General features: G+C 33.1%; 1 protein-coding gene across 4 annotated transcripts in view; it reads left to right on the forward strand.

Annotated features, from left to right (window-relative positions):
- The window catches only part of LOC105319659 (putative amine oxidase [copper-containing]), a 32,227-nt gene extending 18,495 nt beyond the window's left edge, over positions 1 to 13,732 (forward strand). For all 4 annotated transcript variants that reach the window (XM_034471044.2, XM_034471046.2, XM_034471045.2 and 1 more), the window contains exons 2-3: positions 1,713 to 3,852; positions 6,875 to 13,732. In XM_034471044.2, coding sequence (XP_034326935.2) covers positions 1,713 to 3,852; positions 6,875 to 7,195 — 2,461 coding nt within the window. In that variant the 3' untranslated portion in view covers positions 7,196 to 13,732. The remainder of the gene's footprint in view (positions 1 to 1,712; positions 3,853 to 6,874) is intronic.
- Positions 13,733 to 16,808: the final 3,076 nt, after the last annotated feature.

The following is a 16,808-nucleotide window of genomic DNA, read 5'->3' on the forward strand; positions in this document are numbered from 1 at the left end:
TTACCATGAGAATTATATTACGGAAATTAGCGCATTCGTCACATCGGCAACGATTTATATATATATATATATATATATATATATATATATATATATATATATATATATATATATATATATATATATATATATATATGAACCTCTTCCTGTTTGGTCCAGTTTTAATCATACCTCAATTTTTTAAAAATAATACCGGTATTTTTCATAGAAAAGGAAGCTCATTGCAACTTTATAGCTGAATATTATGTTTATTTTCGTCCATTCCGGCGATTACGGCATGCCTTTTCCCGCAGCAAGGCAGTTGCCATATAAGGTCATGTCAAAATTCGACAAACTTGTAGAGTTTACATTTGTCAACTTGTATCATGTTAGATGTGCTTTTGCCGAGCCTGAAGTTACAAATGCAGAAACTACGGATTGAAAGTGTGCAAAGTTGAAGGTTTAATTAACTAATGTAAACAATAAAGTTGCAAAATGTGCATCATGCGAAGGAATTGGGTCAAATCTTACACGTGTTTATGCCCGAGTTTTATAGGTTACACGATCAGAATAGTCAATTACACATATTCATACTCAGGCTCACATATCAACACGATTGCATATTCGGATTTACAAGTTTACATGTCTGGATTTTTGAACACGATTACTAGTACCCTCCATAATTTTCACATGTGTTAATCGGAATTTGTTTATTCTATTAAACTATTTGCAGTCATTTTATGTTGTATTCGATAAAATTATTTTATCTTTTTTATCTATTCTCTTTTTTCACCATGAAATTTTTAATGTAAAGAAGATCGGGTTAATAAGATAGCACAAATGCCCATTTAGTTTAATCGTAAAATACAATTTCAAATTTAATTTTTTTTCCAATAACATCTATTTCATGTTGTAATACAAGTTTACCAAACCACAATGTCTAACCGAATTAAGTTTTAATATTTCAACAAAATTTATTTTTAATAAACATTTTACCCCAAGATACGGTGGTACCGAACCCACAACCTAAAAGGTCTACCTCTAAAGCTTACCTAATGGTTGGTGCTCTAACCACTGGGCTAGTTTAGTCACAACAAAGTGAGTTGTTTAAATGACTTCAACAAAGATATGGAGCCCAGGCCCACTCTATAAAAGAAAATGCTAAGTTCTAAACAATGTCGGTATTTGGAGGTTTTGATAGGCATACTCCAGTTTTTATCAAGATATTTCAAGAAATGAGCATATTTAAGGGTTACAAATCGATGTTATGTTAAATATACATTGTTGTGAATGATTTAAAAAAAATATATTAGATTTGTTGATATTTTAAATTTTACAGTATCTTAATATATACTAAAGCATTCAAACGCCTTATCCACCCATCTTCTTTTTATCATGAAGTTGTGGTATGCCCGGTAGGATCATTAGAACCAGGATACCATCCGGCGTTCTACAAAAAAAGACTTTCAAAAACGTTTAATGGATATGATTTGCATTGTAAACCAATCCATGGCGATTGAATTCAGGGGAAAGCTCCATTAGTTACAATTGCTTAAGTATACGCTAATAAAAACTCCAAGTTGTACATAAAAATTGGTGAAATAACTGTACATGATGTTCCAGTGTAAACCGAGGACAGTCCGATAAGATTGTTATAGCTATTTTGCAAAATAGAAAATGACACACAGCATCGTTTTATGTATTACAATACAAACTTTGCTATTTTGTTGCAGGTATTCGGACTCAGACATGGATGGGGACCAAGAAAAGATTCCATTTGACACCAAGAACAATGATAAACCAGAAATCCACCATGAGGAAAAATTTGAGAAACACCGCAGAACAATCGGACGTTTCCGTATTTTAATGTTCGCTGCGGGTATTATAATATTTCTTTTATTGATTATTATGATAGTAGTGGCCGTGGTAAAGAAAATGGAGAAGATTCCACCCTGTTCATCGGGTCAAAGTGTGGACCTGTCGGAACCCGACAATCCGTCAATGTTCCACGATTTAACATCTAAGGAAATAAAAGGACTAATGGAATTTTTGTACAAACAAAAGGATCTTAATTTAACAAAACCCGAAAATATCAGAGTGAAATCTTCCTACATCTTCACAGCAGAGCTCCATCTTCCCAACAAAGCGGATGCTGTTTCTTATCTTGCCAGTGGTGCTGGACAAAAACCACCAAGACAAGCCCGGGTCATCATATTCCGTGGAGATTTGCAAACTCAAAAGATTATGGAAATAGTTGTGACTCCACTACCTAAACCAACCCATTATACAATATGGAAAGACGATATCCTTTTCCAATATCGGCCTATTACCGGTCCCGATTATGGTGGGGCTTTGGAAAGTATCACACAGGAGACAGATAAAAAGGCTCGTCAGCTTCTGCTCGAGAGTTTTGGCGGAACACTTACGAACTGCGAAAGTACATGTCTAATTTACAAGTACATCTCACCTATGTCATCTGCAATCAGCGGCCGTAAAAGGCGACTTTACTGGTTCTGGATGTCTCAGTTTGTTGATTTTTATATTTTACACCCAGTCGACTTTGCCGTCTTAGTTGACATGGATGATCCGAATTATTCTATTGAGAAGATTTGGTACAACGAGCACACATTTGACACCCTTGAATCTTTGGTGAATCAATATGATGAGGGAAAACTGCAAAAGAAACACTTGTTATTCCCCGTCATGTCTGAAACATTGTTTTCAACCCTAAACAGACGAGGCACAGAGGTTCCGGAGTCAAAACAACGTCCACCAATTTTGATTGAACCCGATGGCAAGCGATACAGCGTCAAAGGTCAGCACGTGAAATACATGAACTGGGACTTTGATTTCAGGATGTCGAGTACTCGAGGCCCGCAACTGTACGACATTCGTTTTCAGAACGATAGAATTGTGTATGAACTTGCTTTACAAGAAGTAAGCGTCTTTTATTCTGGTTATAAACCTACACAGATGTTTTCGAACTATTTCGATTCGACCGCTATGATTGGTCCTCAGGATAAGGGCTTAGTTCCTGGAGTAGACTGCCCCTCACATGCAACATTCAAGGATGTTTCCCATGTTATGGAAGCCTCTGATAAACCAATTACTTATAAAAACGCATTCTGTGTGTTCGAGTTAAACACCGGAATGCCTCTTCGAAGACATCATTCATTTTCTTCTTTTCATGGAACAATGTATGAGGGCGTTCCAAATTATGTATTAGTCCTCAGGTCGATTCTTGCTGTGGTTAATTACAGTTATCTCCTGGACGTCATATTTTATCAAACTGGAGCCATTGAAGTTAAAGTAGTCTCCACAGGCTACATTCTTGCTACCCCTTTCACTGCAAACGCCAAACAGTTCGGTGTACAAGTCAGCGACAATATCAACGGGAACCTCCACCACCACATGTTTAGCTACAAGGTGGATCTGGACATTGAAGGGACACAGAACCGTTACAGAACATTAGATATCTCTACTACAGACTCTCCTAACCGATTTCATCCAAATCCAAATGCGAAAATTACTCAAGGCCAGTTTGTTGTTTCCGAAAAGAAGTCAGAAATGGAAGCTGCTTACAAATTTAACTTCGATACTCCTAAGTATCATTTGTTTTATAGCAATCTGAAAAATAACAAGTTCGGTGTTCCCAAGTCATATAGACTCCTAAATCGAGGAATGAGCAAGCAACTGTTGCCTGAAAATGTGGGTAATGAACCGGCCATGGCCTGGATGCGTTACCAGATGGCGGTCACTAAGCGTAAGGAAGACGAAAGAACAAGTAGCACTATTTATAGTGGATTAGATGCGTTGTCACCAGTTGTCAACTTCGATGAATTCCTCAATGATGATGAGTCTATTGTTGATGAGGTAAGTTTTGTGAAATGAAAGAAAAGAGGAACAATCCAACATTACCCGCACTTGCACAATGCTACATATTACGAATGGCAATACAAACATCAAATAGAGCAAATAACAATTAATAAAGATTATAATTCATAGAAAAATACGAAGAGTATTAAAGAGTACACGACATTCTATCTGGACGGGGGATGCAAGAGCAAGAGGGTCGGAGATTCAAAAGATCTAGTGGCGCCGATACATTTATTTATCAAAAAATCTAAATATCAGAATTTCCAATTCAGTCGGGAATTCTGCAATCTTATCAAAACTTATAACTTATAAACTTACTATGAAATAAGACTTATAAAATCGCTCCTCAACACATTCATGCAAGTCCAATAACGTCACACACGGGTCACCATAGAGCGACCCTTTTAGTGAAACTTTTTTAAGGGTTTTTCAACTTTTCATACCGAAAGAGTCTGAGGCCCCCTTCTAGTAGTTGTTGCCCCTGAAAGTGTTTAAATTTCCTTAAAATCACTTCCAACTTTTTTATTTCATATCATATAGACTTCGGACCACTTGGGATGGAAGCATCTACCTTGGCCGAACAAAATGACATAAAGGTCAAAGGTCAAGGTCATTTGAAAATCTGTTAATTTTAAAGGCTCGAGCGTCTATAAATAACGTAAAAGTTTTTTTTAATGGTTGTCAACATTATACTCCTCTGATACTTAGTGGGTTCAGTGGGTTCTTCACACGAATTCAATAGTCCTTTGTGTATACAATTCATCAATTGGCGTGAATCATTCAAACATCTGTGCATTAATTCGCACTTTACCATGACTTAGTTTTCTACAAAAGAAACCTTGGTGATGTTCGAACTCAGGATTTCGGCAGCGATGATATTATTGCCAAATGGAAATATCGTTTTCATGTAGGGTGATTTCACCATGCATCGGACACCTTTGGATTTTTCCCTTTGTTCACGCATCAAATATCGTCCAAATATAAATAAAACTTGTTTTAAAAGTTGCAGGTTTTCCCCTTGCTTAATTATTGAAGAAAAAATTGTGAAATTGTTAAAAATGTAGAAAATAAAGCAAATTAATGAAGCGTTGAACTATTTCACCATGGATCGGACAATATTTACCAAGCATCGGACAGCTATAGCAGTACAGTAGAGATTAAAAATAACAACATTTTCTGGTTTTAATGCAAAAATACAAAGGTTCGGAAATATTAATTTATTCAATTGCAATTCATATTTCTTTTAATGTAAGTCCTTAAATCTACATATAGGAATTTAGACTAGTGCTTCTGTTTAAAGGAATATTTATCATAAGGGGTTCTTTATCGTGCCAGCTCCTACAGGAACTTTGGACTAAAAAGGGTTTGTCCGTAAAACTCGATTTTTAAGTGGTTTGAGGAAAATGTTTGTATCAATTATTTTTTAAATTTATATTTTACTTCACATTTAAAGTATATCACAAGGAATGTGCACATAATATCCATATTATAAGAGAAAATCATGCAGTGAAAACTGTCCGATGCATGGTTAACTTTTGTCCGATCCATGGTGAAATGAACATATGGTGCAATAATGACCTTGACATTAATTGTTCAAATTTCTTGGACTTATTTTAATCCAATTTTGTTTCAAAACTTACTTCTTTCTAATTATTTTAGGCAGAGAGTGCATTTTCACTAATTCACAATCAAACGCACAACATTCAAATAATGCTTTAGTGTAAAATCTTCGTAACTAAATTTTCAATAATGGCGTATTTGATGTCATTTTACGATGTCTATATTGCTATTTCTTTGACAATGTGACTGTCTAATTCTTAATAATGATAAAGTTCATTTGTTCTAATTCAGGAATATACGAAACAACACATGAGCGCATGCACATTTATTTGTATATTTATAAACAAAGTTGTCCGATCCAAGGTATGTGTCCGATGCATGGTTAAATCACCCTATATGTGTCCCATAAACACAATTTTATTACATTTTACAACTCTGATGCAAAAAAGATTTACATTCTTTGAAGTAGTTTTGAAAATTTGAGCCAACAACCCAGTATTCATGCCATATTTTATGTGCTATGACGCTAAACAAAAAAAAAATTTGTACAAGGTTTTCACAATTTTTTTCATTGGTGATTTATTTCATAAATTAAAGATAAAGAAGGTCAAAAATATATAAAATTAGGACTATTTTAATACAACAACAAATATTTTATTTCCCCCTTTCCGCTCCAAGAATTGGGCTTCTTATCAGTCAAAAATATTAAATTTGACGTTTATTAATATACACTCTTTATTGCAAATTTATGACTATCATAGTCAAATTGTTTAAAATTTTCCAGTCTCTGTCCAGTTCTATAGAGCATTTGCAATCATGAGACACGCATATCGATGTTTAAAAAAACATATTTGTACGATACTGAAGATTCATAATGTTACGCGAGTACCTAAGTCTAAGATTCAACCGTTTTGCATCAAATCGCGAGAATATATAATCGCAAACGCAGAATTGTTATCATATTGTCATGTAGTTTACCTTTGTCCGAAAAATAAAAGCGAGATTAAAAAAAAAAGCGATATGTGCTTTTCGCGCGAATTAACGATCCTCGCGTTTAATTTGAAATCTACGGATGAGGTTAATTAACAATTCTTGTGAACATCATGTGAATTCTTTATCTGCTTTTCGTGAATTTTTCATTGCTGATTTCATAAATTTTAAAGTTTCGACTAACATTGTCTGACAGCTGTATCACCACTGTGTCATACTGTAAAATCACACATTGTACACCAATCGTACAGACAAACTGAACCATTAAGCGGTTTAATATGAGTAATAAGACTGACAATGGAATATCCTCTGCTAGCAAGAGTAAATCTCTAACACTTTTCATTCCTAAACTTTTTGCATTGGATAAAATGAAATAAAAAACCAACAAAATATTAAGGGGCATATTTTTATATGCTCTAAATTGACATGTTATATTTGAAATCATTACATAACAGTTACTGCGTTGTAGGATTTGGTTGCCTGGGTGAGTATGGGTGTCCAACACATTCCCCACACAGAGGATCTCCCCGTCACCCACACACCTGGAATGGACCTCAGCTTCTTCTTGTTGCCCTACAATTATTTCCCAGAAGACCCAGCGATGGGATCACTTGACTCTGTCAGGATAGAGCCAAACATTTACAACAATCCAAAAAGTGGTGTTCGAGTGACTGGAATGAAGAGTGAGAATTTACAGTGTAAACCGCCTGTAAACAGTTATCAACAGAAGGTGGAGGCGGATCCAAGCATTTTGTTTGAGACAGGCGATGGTCAATCCACGACTGTATAGATTATGAGTATTTGACCAGTTAAATCTGAGAATGTGACTATCATACTTTTTCAAAAGTAAGGTTTTCTAATCTACTTCTCCTCTCACCCTTTACAATGTTAGCTAGAAAAAATCCGGACTGTGCTAAGCGTCAATTATCTAGTATTTCCCGAGATGTGTTCTTTGTAAAACAATTTGTTTAACGAGAGTGTCACCTTCAAAGTTTACTAACTAAGTTTGTCAAGGGTTTGTGTAGAAGGGGGTTGAATAGAAACAAACTATTGATTTGAGAAAATGCTAAAATCAAGTAAAACCGAGATATAGATGGATTGCATGTTCGATGGAAGAGTGATACTTTTCAAGAAAGAAAAATATTGTTTGCTTGAATTTTAACTCGTTTAATGTATTTTTATCAAATTATGGTACGCTTGTTAATGAATGTGAATGAAGTATTGAGCAAGTCAGACAAGAATGTTCAATCGCAAATTTTATATGTACAGGCATTATATATCAGTTGATACACTGTATATAATAATATATTTTGTACTCATTTAGTAGGTTAATTTAGAAAGAGTTAACAATATGCATTTGTATTTTATTTCAATTGAATTATACATGTCTGTATCCGTCATTTATCCGTGTTTATTATTTTAAAAGTACAAAGAAATGATCATGAACCCAGAAATGAACATGTATCCAGAGAGTGATTGGGGAAGCAGACATTAATTTTTGGTGTCTCATCATATTTTCTACAACAATCAACTTTTTTTTTTGAAAAGTGAAAGAGTACTTTATATACTTTTATGAAACATTGTTGTGTGTCTTGAAATGCATTTCAGTACATGTAGCTGCGTTTATAACGCACTTTGATTTTTTTTTCAAAGTGCGTTATAAAAGTACATTAACATTTTTCTTATCAAGACACTTAACACACTTTGAAAAAATATGTATAAATCTTAAAGTCTGGACTTGAAATTTCTAATTTGTTGATTTTATCATGATTTGATAACACTGGTGATTACCGTCTTTGAGAAATGTGGTTAGGATTAATCAAAGATACATGTCAATTACCAGTACATAATTTTATTGATTACAAAAGGAATGTCCCCTACCCTTCATATTTCCTTCCATAACATATGATGTTCAGCAACTTGGAGTAAACGTATAAGAACGGAAAAAGAAATTTTGTTATAAATTAAGTACAGTGACATTGAAAAAAAGGACTGACCAGACAATAATTTCTCCAATGGTATGTCAAAGAATCGGTAAGAGTTTCGACGTAAACTGACGACGGTCGACGTTGCTGAAACTTAGAAGATAATGACAGTACTGAAACTAACACGCCCTGTTTATCGATTGGTCGAAACCTACAGCAACCTGAGAAAAATCACGGACTGCACGAAATAGTTACGATGATGTTATATTCAGTCTCTCAGGAGACGATTAGGCTGTTTCATTTAGCTAACGTACTTATGTACATTTAACAGTAATTTTGTGAATTTTACTTACTTTTCATAATCAATTATTAAGTTGAGAGAAACATATATATATAAACAATAGAATGCTTTTTAGCTCACCTGAGCTGAAAGCTCAAGTGAGCTATTCTGATCACATTTTGTCTGTCGTCCGTCTGTAAACTTTTCACATTTTCAACATCTTCTCAAGAACCACTGGGCCAATTTCAACCAAACTTGGCACAAAGCATCCTTAGCCTAAGGGGATTCAAAGTTGTGAAAATTAAGGACCATGCCTTTTTGCAAAGGGAGATAATTAGGAATTTATGAAATTTTCAAAAATCTTCTTCTCATGAACCATAAGACCAGGAAAGCTGAAACTTGTGTGAAAGCATTCTCAGGTAGTGTAGATACAAAATTGTGAAAATCATGACCCCCGGGGGTAGGGTGGGGCCACAATGGGGGGTCGAAGTTTAACATATGAATATATAGATTAAATCTTTAAAAATCTTCTTCTCAGAAACTAATCAGCCAGGAAAGCTGAAACTGGTGTGAAAGCATCCTCAGGTAGTGTAGATACAAAGTTGTGAAAATCATGACCCCCGGGGGTAGGGTGGGGCCACAATGGGGGGGGGGGGTCGAAATTTACATAGGAATATACAGAGTAAATCTTTTAAAATCTTCTTCTCAGAAACTAATCAGCCAGATGATTCTTTTAAATTGTTAAGACTTTGGCCCCAGGACAATTCTTTGGCCTCATGAGAAGGTTCAGAGTTTGATGTACGTTTATATCCCATATATAAACTATTGTTAAGGATCTTTTTGAGAACTGCAATACTCAACATATGATATGACTATAAAATCATCCTGTTAGAAAAGGGACTAATGATTATAAACATAAGAATATCCAGAGGAAAAATGGATTTTATTTATACAGGATCTACATGTATTATTGTACATTGTCCAGATAGTTTGTATTATGACTCCATTAAGCTGATTTTATCATACCTATTGTTACTCAGGTGAGCGATGTGGCCCATGGGCCTCTTGTTATGATGATTCATGCGGGTAGCGATCATTGCATAAAAAAAGTACATAACACGCTAACGCGGGTTATGTATTTATTGCAATGTCGCTACCTTCATATCCCGAATGAATCACCAAAGAAAGCATTTCATTGTTTAAATAAACTTTAAAATAAGCATAAGGTGTGTGATTTTTTTCTCGGACTGATGTTCTAAAATGTCATATTTTTGTGACAAAAATTACTTATGTATCCTATTTTAACATCATGTTTGTTTATAAGCACATGCAATTGAAACCAGTTGAAATATGCTATACATTGATCTGCATTATCAACATATATAAGCATTTTCGTTTTAAAAACGTACCAGATAAGAAATAAATTTGCTGCATGTATAATACAGGACAACACAATTGCTTAGCAGTGCAGTGTATGTTATATTTGGATAATTAAAATCTCTAAAATTGTTCTTTATGATAACCCCCGCAAACGAAGTTTGGGGGGTATATAGGAATCATCTTGTCCGTACGTCCGTCTGTCTGTGCAAAATTTGTGCCCGGTCCATATCTTTCTTATGGAGAAACATTGGAAGTTCTTACTTCACACAAAGATTGCTTATGACCTTAGGGTTTGTCATGACCTGACCCAAGGTCATTCGGGCAAGGTCACTGGCAGAAAAAGTGCAAAATTCATGTCCGTTCCATATCTTTCTTATGGAGAAACATTGGAAATTCTTACTTCACACAAAGATTGCTTATGACCTAAGGGTGTGTCATGACCTTGACCCAAGGTCATTTGGGCAAGGTCCCTTGCAGAAAATTGCAAAATTCATGTACGGTCCATATCTTTCTTATGGACAAATATGGAAGTTCTTAATTCACAAAGATTTCTTATAACCTTTGGGTGTGTCATGATCTTGACCCAAGGTCAATTGAGGAAGTTCAAGGTTATTGTTTAAAGTATGCATAATTCCTGTCTGTATCATATCTTGTATTAATGGAAATAATTAGAAGCTAAAATTTGACACAAAGCTTGCTTGTCTCAGGTCACATAAAATTATTTTTTAGATTCTCATCCCCGTCGTTTGAAAATGGCCTGCCCCGATAATTTTAGTTTTTGGGGTTTTTTTGGAAAAAAATGTGTGGAAAAAAAATTTCGGAAAAAAATCGGGCTCAGTATTGCTGTTGAGTGTAAATTAAAATGATGATAGGGATACTATAGGTATTTTTAAAGAATTTTTTAGTGTTTTTGTAAAAACATTTTTTTGTCATATGATGGATATTTCCTTCGGAAACCTATAAAAATATATAGGTTCTTAACAATCAAAAATGTTATTATTGCAATTTTTTTTAGTATTTCCCCAAAACATAACTTTTCATATTTTCTTACTTTTGTTGACAAATCATCTGAAAAAGCTGCCTGGTGTTATAAGAAAATGTATTTTTATAAATGTGACATAAAAAATTGAATGAAAATTATTACAAATAAACACAAAAAATATTTTAATTTTTTTTTGGTATGAAAGTTCCTCAAGTAAGATTTATCGTTCGTAAGTCCCAAGGCCCAAACACCTTGGGGACTTTTCATTTCTGAGTTGAAGAAAATTTCCTAAATATCATGTTGGGATGATAATGCATATTTCATTTTAGGCTTATATAAGTGAATGTATTTGCTTTAATGCAAAATGAGTCAAGTAAATAATGGGGAAAATTAACTAATAGGATTTATGCATCGCAACCTGAGAAACATTCAAAGCCACCCTCCCATCCCCTTAAGATGGTCAGGAACATTTGTCGATATTAATGTAGATTAAAGTATACTATAATTGATATACTCTCACCGGTTTAGAATTTTCTTTCCCTGTACTCAACCAAAAGAAAATTTTGGAAAGTTAAAATTTTATTGTCCTCAACGGGATTCGAACTCATGACCGACAGGTTTATAATGAACCCACTAACCCTCTGTGCTACGCTGGAAGATATCGATGACGGGAAAGAAACTATTTAAAAAATTATACTTGAATTTATTGTTTATTTCGATAAATTATACGACACAACGTGAAGGTTTCACATACCACATTACTTGTAAGTAATGAATTTTCCAATTATCAAATTAAATCTATTCATTTAGCAAATTTTTCAAAAGAGCGGTCCCCATACAATTTGCCTCAGTTTAAATCAGCCAGTACCGGAATTGCATGCTTTCAGATTTACTTTTGTGCGTACTGCGTCATCAAAAAGTGGTGTATAGAGCCACCTTAAGAGTCGTTTATTATAGTTTCACAATCGTTAAAATATATTTAACAAATAACTATCATGTTTTGCGATCGCATATGGTTAACTTTGTTTTTAGTATTCAGTAGTATTTTAGTATTAGTATTTTGTATCTCCTAGCAAAAAAGAGTTCCAAAAAATTAATTGTTTAAAATTATTTTCTGATTGAACTAATTGATTAAAATTTACTTACAAATGGATAAATGCCTAGATGGCCAAGTTTTGCTCGGCGTTACTTCCGGTCATCACCAGAAGCACTTGAAAAATTTTCAGTAGAATAGAGATGTTAGTATAAATCCTAACATATGTCATCTATGCAATGTTAAACCAACAAAAAAATTCTACTTCCGGTGAGATATCTCGATTATCTCAGGAAGCTTTTTAGCTTACCTGAACTGAAGGTTCAAGTGAGCTTTTCTGATCACCCGTTGTCCGTCGTCCGTCCGTCTGTCCGTCCGTCTTCAAACTTTTCACATTTTCAACTTCTTCTCAAAAACCACTGGGCCAAATTTAACCAAATTTGGTACAAAGCATCCTTTTGGAAAGGGGATTATAAATTGTTAAAATAAAGGGCACAGCCCTTTTCAAAAGGGAGATAATTGCGAAACAGTGAGTATAGGGTGCATGTCTTTAAAAATCTTCTTCTCAAGAACCACTGCACCAGAAATGCCAATTTTTACACAAAAGCTTGTATATATAGTGTAGATTTAAAAAATCGTGACACTCGGACCAAAACTGGGGCCCCAGGCGGGTTTCAAAGTTTAACATAGAAATACAGAGGAAAATGTTTAAAAAAAAATTCTTCTCAAGAACCACGTGCTGCACCAGAAATGCCAATTTTTACACAAAAGCTTGCATTTATTGTGAAGATTCTAAATTGTAAAAATTGTGACCCCCCGGACCAAAACTGGGCCCCCAGGCGGGGTTTAACATAGAAATGCATTTGAAAAATGTTTTCATGACTTTTGTTCCATTTATTCAACTAAATTGTGCACCAAAAACCCCAACTGTGTCTCCCTGATTATTGACAACTCATTGCATATAAGGTTGTTTAATCAAGAAATGACGGATGAATACGATTAGGTGTAAAAATTCACTAAATATTATTTTAGTTTATCGCTTACATTTAATTTGGATACCGTGCCCGATAAAAATAAAAATTAATATGTAAATTGATTTGTTATCGGGCAAAATAAATGTAGGCGATAAATTTATCTTGTGATTCTGTTGCAATATTGCAGCTAGTTTGGTTGAGCATTAATAGAAACGACAGATTAACGCACGTGGTGTGGATTTATTCATAAACAACCATACCATAGATAATCTTGTTTCACACGGGAATAAAATTTTAAAAAAAGTATGTTTTATTATAATTAGAGAAACACTGTTAATGTGTTTCCCTCGTATACAAATGATGAACCCGTAAAATTTGCTCAAAGAGTGTTTAAAGCAGAAAGAAGATAATTTATTTTTGAACTTTGAAATTTCTTCGATTTTTGTAACCATGATGAGTTATGATTCATTGTATTACAAATGCGTCACTACCTATTTTATAAGGAAATATACTGAGTATACAATCACATGGTGATGTTAAAATTGCATATAAAAATATAATTGCATATTGTGGTATTAATGGACTTATTGTACGTACGACTTAACTCAGACAGCGCGTGCACGGATCTCTGTCTCGCGGGATCCCTGGTCGAGGACGGTGCATGGCGAGGGCTATTGTGAAATCTTGTTGATGAAACCATGTTTTATGTGTATTTGTATGTTGTCTGCTTGGCAATAAATACTATAATATGTACTAATCAGGGATGGGGTCAATTACAATGGAAAGTAATTAATTAAATTACAATTACTTGCTTAAATTCTTCAGTTGAATTACCATTACCATTACAAGAGTTTTCAAATGTAATCAATTAAATTACAATTACTTTACAGATGTAATTAATAAAATTACATTTTCATCAAAATTTACTAAAACCATGATTTATATACAACACATAAACATTTAAGGAGGTATATCTATAATATGAATGAAATTTCCTCATAATTAAAATAATTTTACTGTTTGAGAATTTGCTAACTATTCTAATAATTACTTACAATTTTTGGAAAGAAAAAATATAAATTTGGTTTTTAATGTTTATTTTAAATGCAGGTACTGGTAGTCACAATATGGAGGTGTCCCATTCACCCTGATATTCAATAAACATTTAAAAGTCATATCCCTTAACCTACACCTTAAGTATTTCTTGCATGCAAAAATATTATATGAAAACTTTCTCCTTTGCATTTTTATACACTATTTTTTTTCTTTGTAAATACAATGCCAAAGATCTCGGGTACAGGGCAGACTTTAATTGTTATCAAAACACAATTCATACAAGCAATAAATCTGCTTAAAAAAATAGAAAATGTAAAGAAAATATGTAAAACCCCGAACAGTTTATCAGTGTTCTCACTTGCTAAATTGAACTGATATCTTTAAAGGTGCACGTGGATGCTCTGATGTGATTATAATTAACTATGAACAAACGAGAGAAGGGTGAGGAATGTTAGCCAGTTCTATTTTCGTCTTTAATCCAATTCTATAGAAGAGCTGTAATTATGTATTAATAATATAATCAAAACATCTGCAATTCATTTTAGAAATATGGTTATCATAATGCAATAAAAATGCAGCTCAAAGAGGGGTTTGTATAATATTTGTATTTCGTTAGTTGGCCAAGTCCACCATCGACGCACTTCGAATACAAATATAAGACGATATCTGTAGTAGGATCGTTGACTAGAATAAGTAAATAGAATGTCGTTCACACAAGTCATATGCATAAAATTAGAAACAGGCCAGGAAAAGTGAATACCAAAATAGGTGTTTCGAAGGGAAAATAGAAAGTGGGACTCAGAGAGGTATGTTTGTTTGGCCATTACAGCAAAACTCGTTAGAACGAATTTCAAGGAACCATAGAAAAACTTTATATAGCCGTAATACGCTATAAGTTTAAAACGAATTCGTATGTAATATTATAGCGAATTCGTTATAAAATAATCTATGGAGGGTAATCGTGTTCAATAATCCAAACATGTAAACTTGTAAATCTGAATATGCAATCGTGTTGAAGTGTGAGCCTGAGTATGAATGAGTGTAATTTTGATCGTATAACCTAAAACATAGGTAATCATAGATTACTAAGCTCACCGAGACGGAGCATCACCCTTATGAGACATCACCTACATAAGACCACCTTTATCATTTTATATGAAAATCATACTTTATGATCTTGGATATTCATGGATTCTGTTTTGACAAAATATCGTATATCATCTGATAAAATTTTTTATGATAATCATATGTTCATATGTTAATCAATACAATGATATAAAATTAAATATTGCATCATGTCATATTTATAATATATATCATATAATACAATAAAATACCGTAATAAACAATAATGAGATATGATATTGTAATGTATAATATGACATTGTATTGTGTTATACCTTATTGTATTTGATCACATAATACAATATCATAAAATATTATACAATATAGTATTATATTACAATATCATATTCAGAATACATCATAACATTGAAACATGATATTATATTGTATAATATAGTATGATATTGTATTGAATGACACTGAAACATATTTGATACATTATATGATATTATATCATATAATACAATATAATTTGATTCCAACATTGTATCTTATCAAATGATGCAATATCATGTGATAAAGTAAAATATTATAAAATACATTATTATATTATACATATTGTATCATATGACACAATAATATATATTACAATATCATATAATACAATTTCATGTGATATGATAATATATCATAAAAACCAATATCATATCATACAATATCGTATGATACAATATAATATTATATTACAATATCATATAATACAATTTCATGTGATATAATTCTATATTACTGAAACCAATATCATATTATACAATATTGTATGATACAATATTATAGAATATACAATATTGTATCATAGGATACAATATAATATTTTGCAATATCTTATGTAATTGTATCATGTGATAAAATAATAAATTAAAAATACAATATAATATTATACAATATTGTATCATAATATACAATACTATACATAACAATATCATGATACAATATCATAAAATAAAAAAAAATGATACAATAGCATATTGTATCGTATAACTTTTATAATATAACATATGATATCATTTTGTATCATATCAAACAATATTGTTTCATATCATACAAAACTATATCATAGAAATCATGTTATATCATTTATCAACAAACACATCTATCTATCGAGCTGGTTTGAGTGAGGTAGGAGATTTCTTTAGCATCCTTGATAATGGAGATCAGGCTCTGCATCTGAAGCAACCTCTGCATTTAATTTATGATAAAGTTAAATCAACTATGCAAGCTATCATCTATAAAACATGTGACCTGTTCCAAAAAACTAATCCTCATCCAGCATCCGAAACCTATGGCTCAGATTCAGCATTCAAGCCCATCAGGTGCATTGGTATCATAAGACGCATCATCCATGCAAGTTTGGTGAAGTTTGGACCAGTAATAACTAAGATATCATCATCAGAGGGCACTAGCAATTAAAACCTTAACTTCCTCCAGCATCCGCAACCTATGGCTCAGATTCAGCATCCATGCCTGTCAGGTGCATCTGTATATTAAGACACACCATCCATTCAAGTTTGGTGAAGTTAGGACCTGTAATAACTAAGATTTATTTTTTACCATCCTTGATAATGGAGATCAAGCTCTGCATCTGAAGCTACCTCTGCAATTCATTCATATTACAGTTAAATCAACTATGCAAGTTTGAAATAGTACT

Source organism: Magallana gigas, chromosome 6, assembly GCF_963853765.1.
Source record: "Magallana gigas chromosome 6, xbMagGiga1.1, whole genome shotgun sequence".
Taxonomy (NCBI): Eukaryota; Metazoa; Mollusca; class Bivalvia; order Ostreida; family Ostreidae; genus Magallana; species Magallana gigas.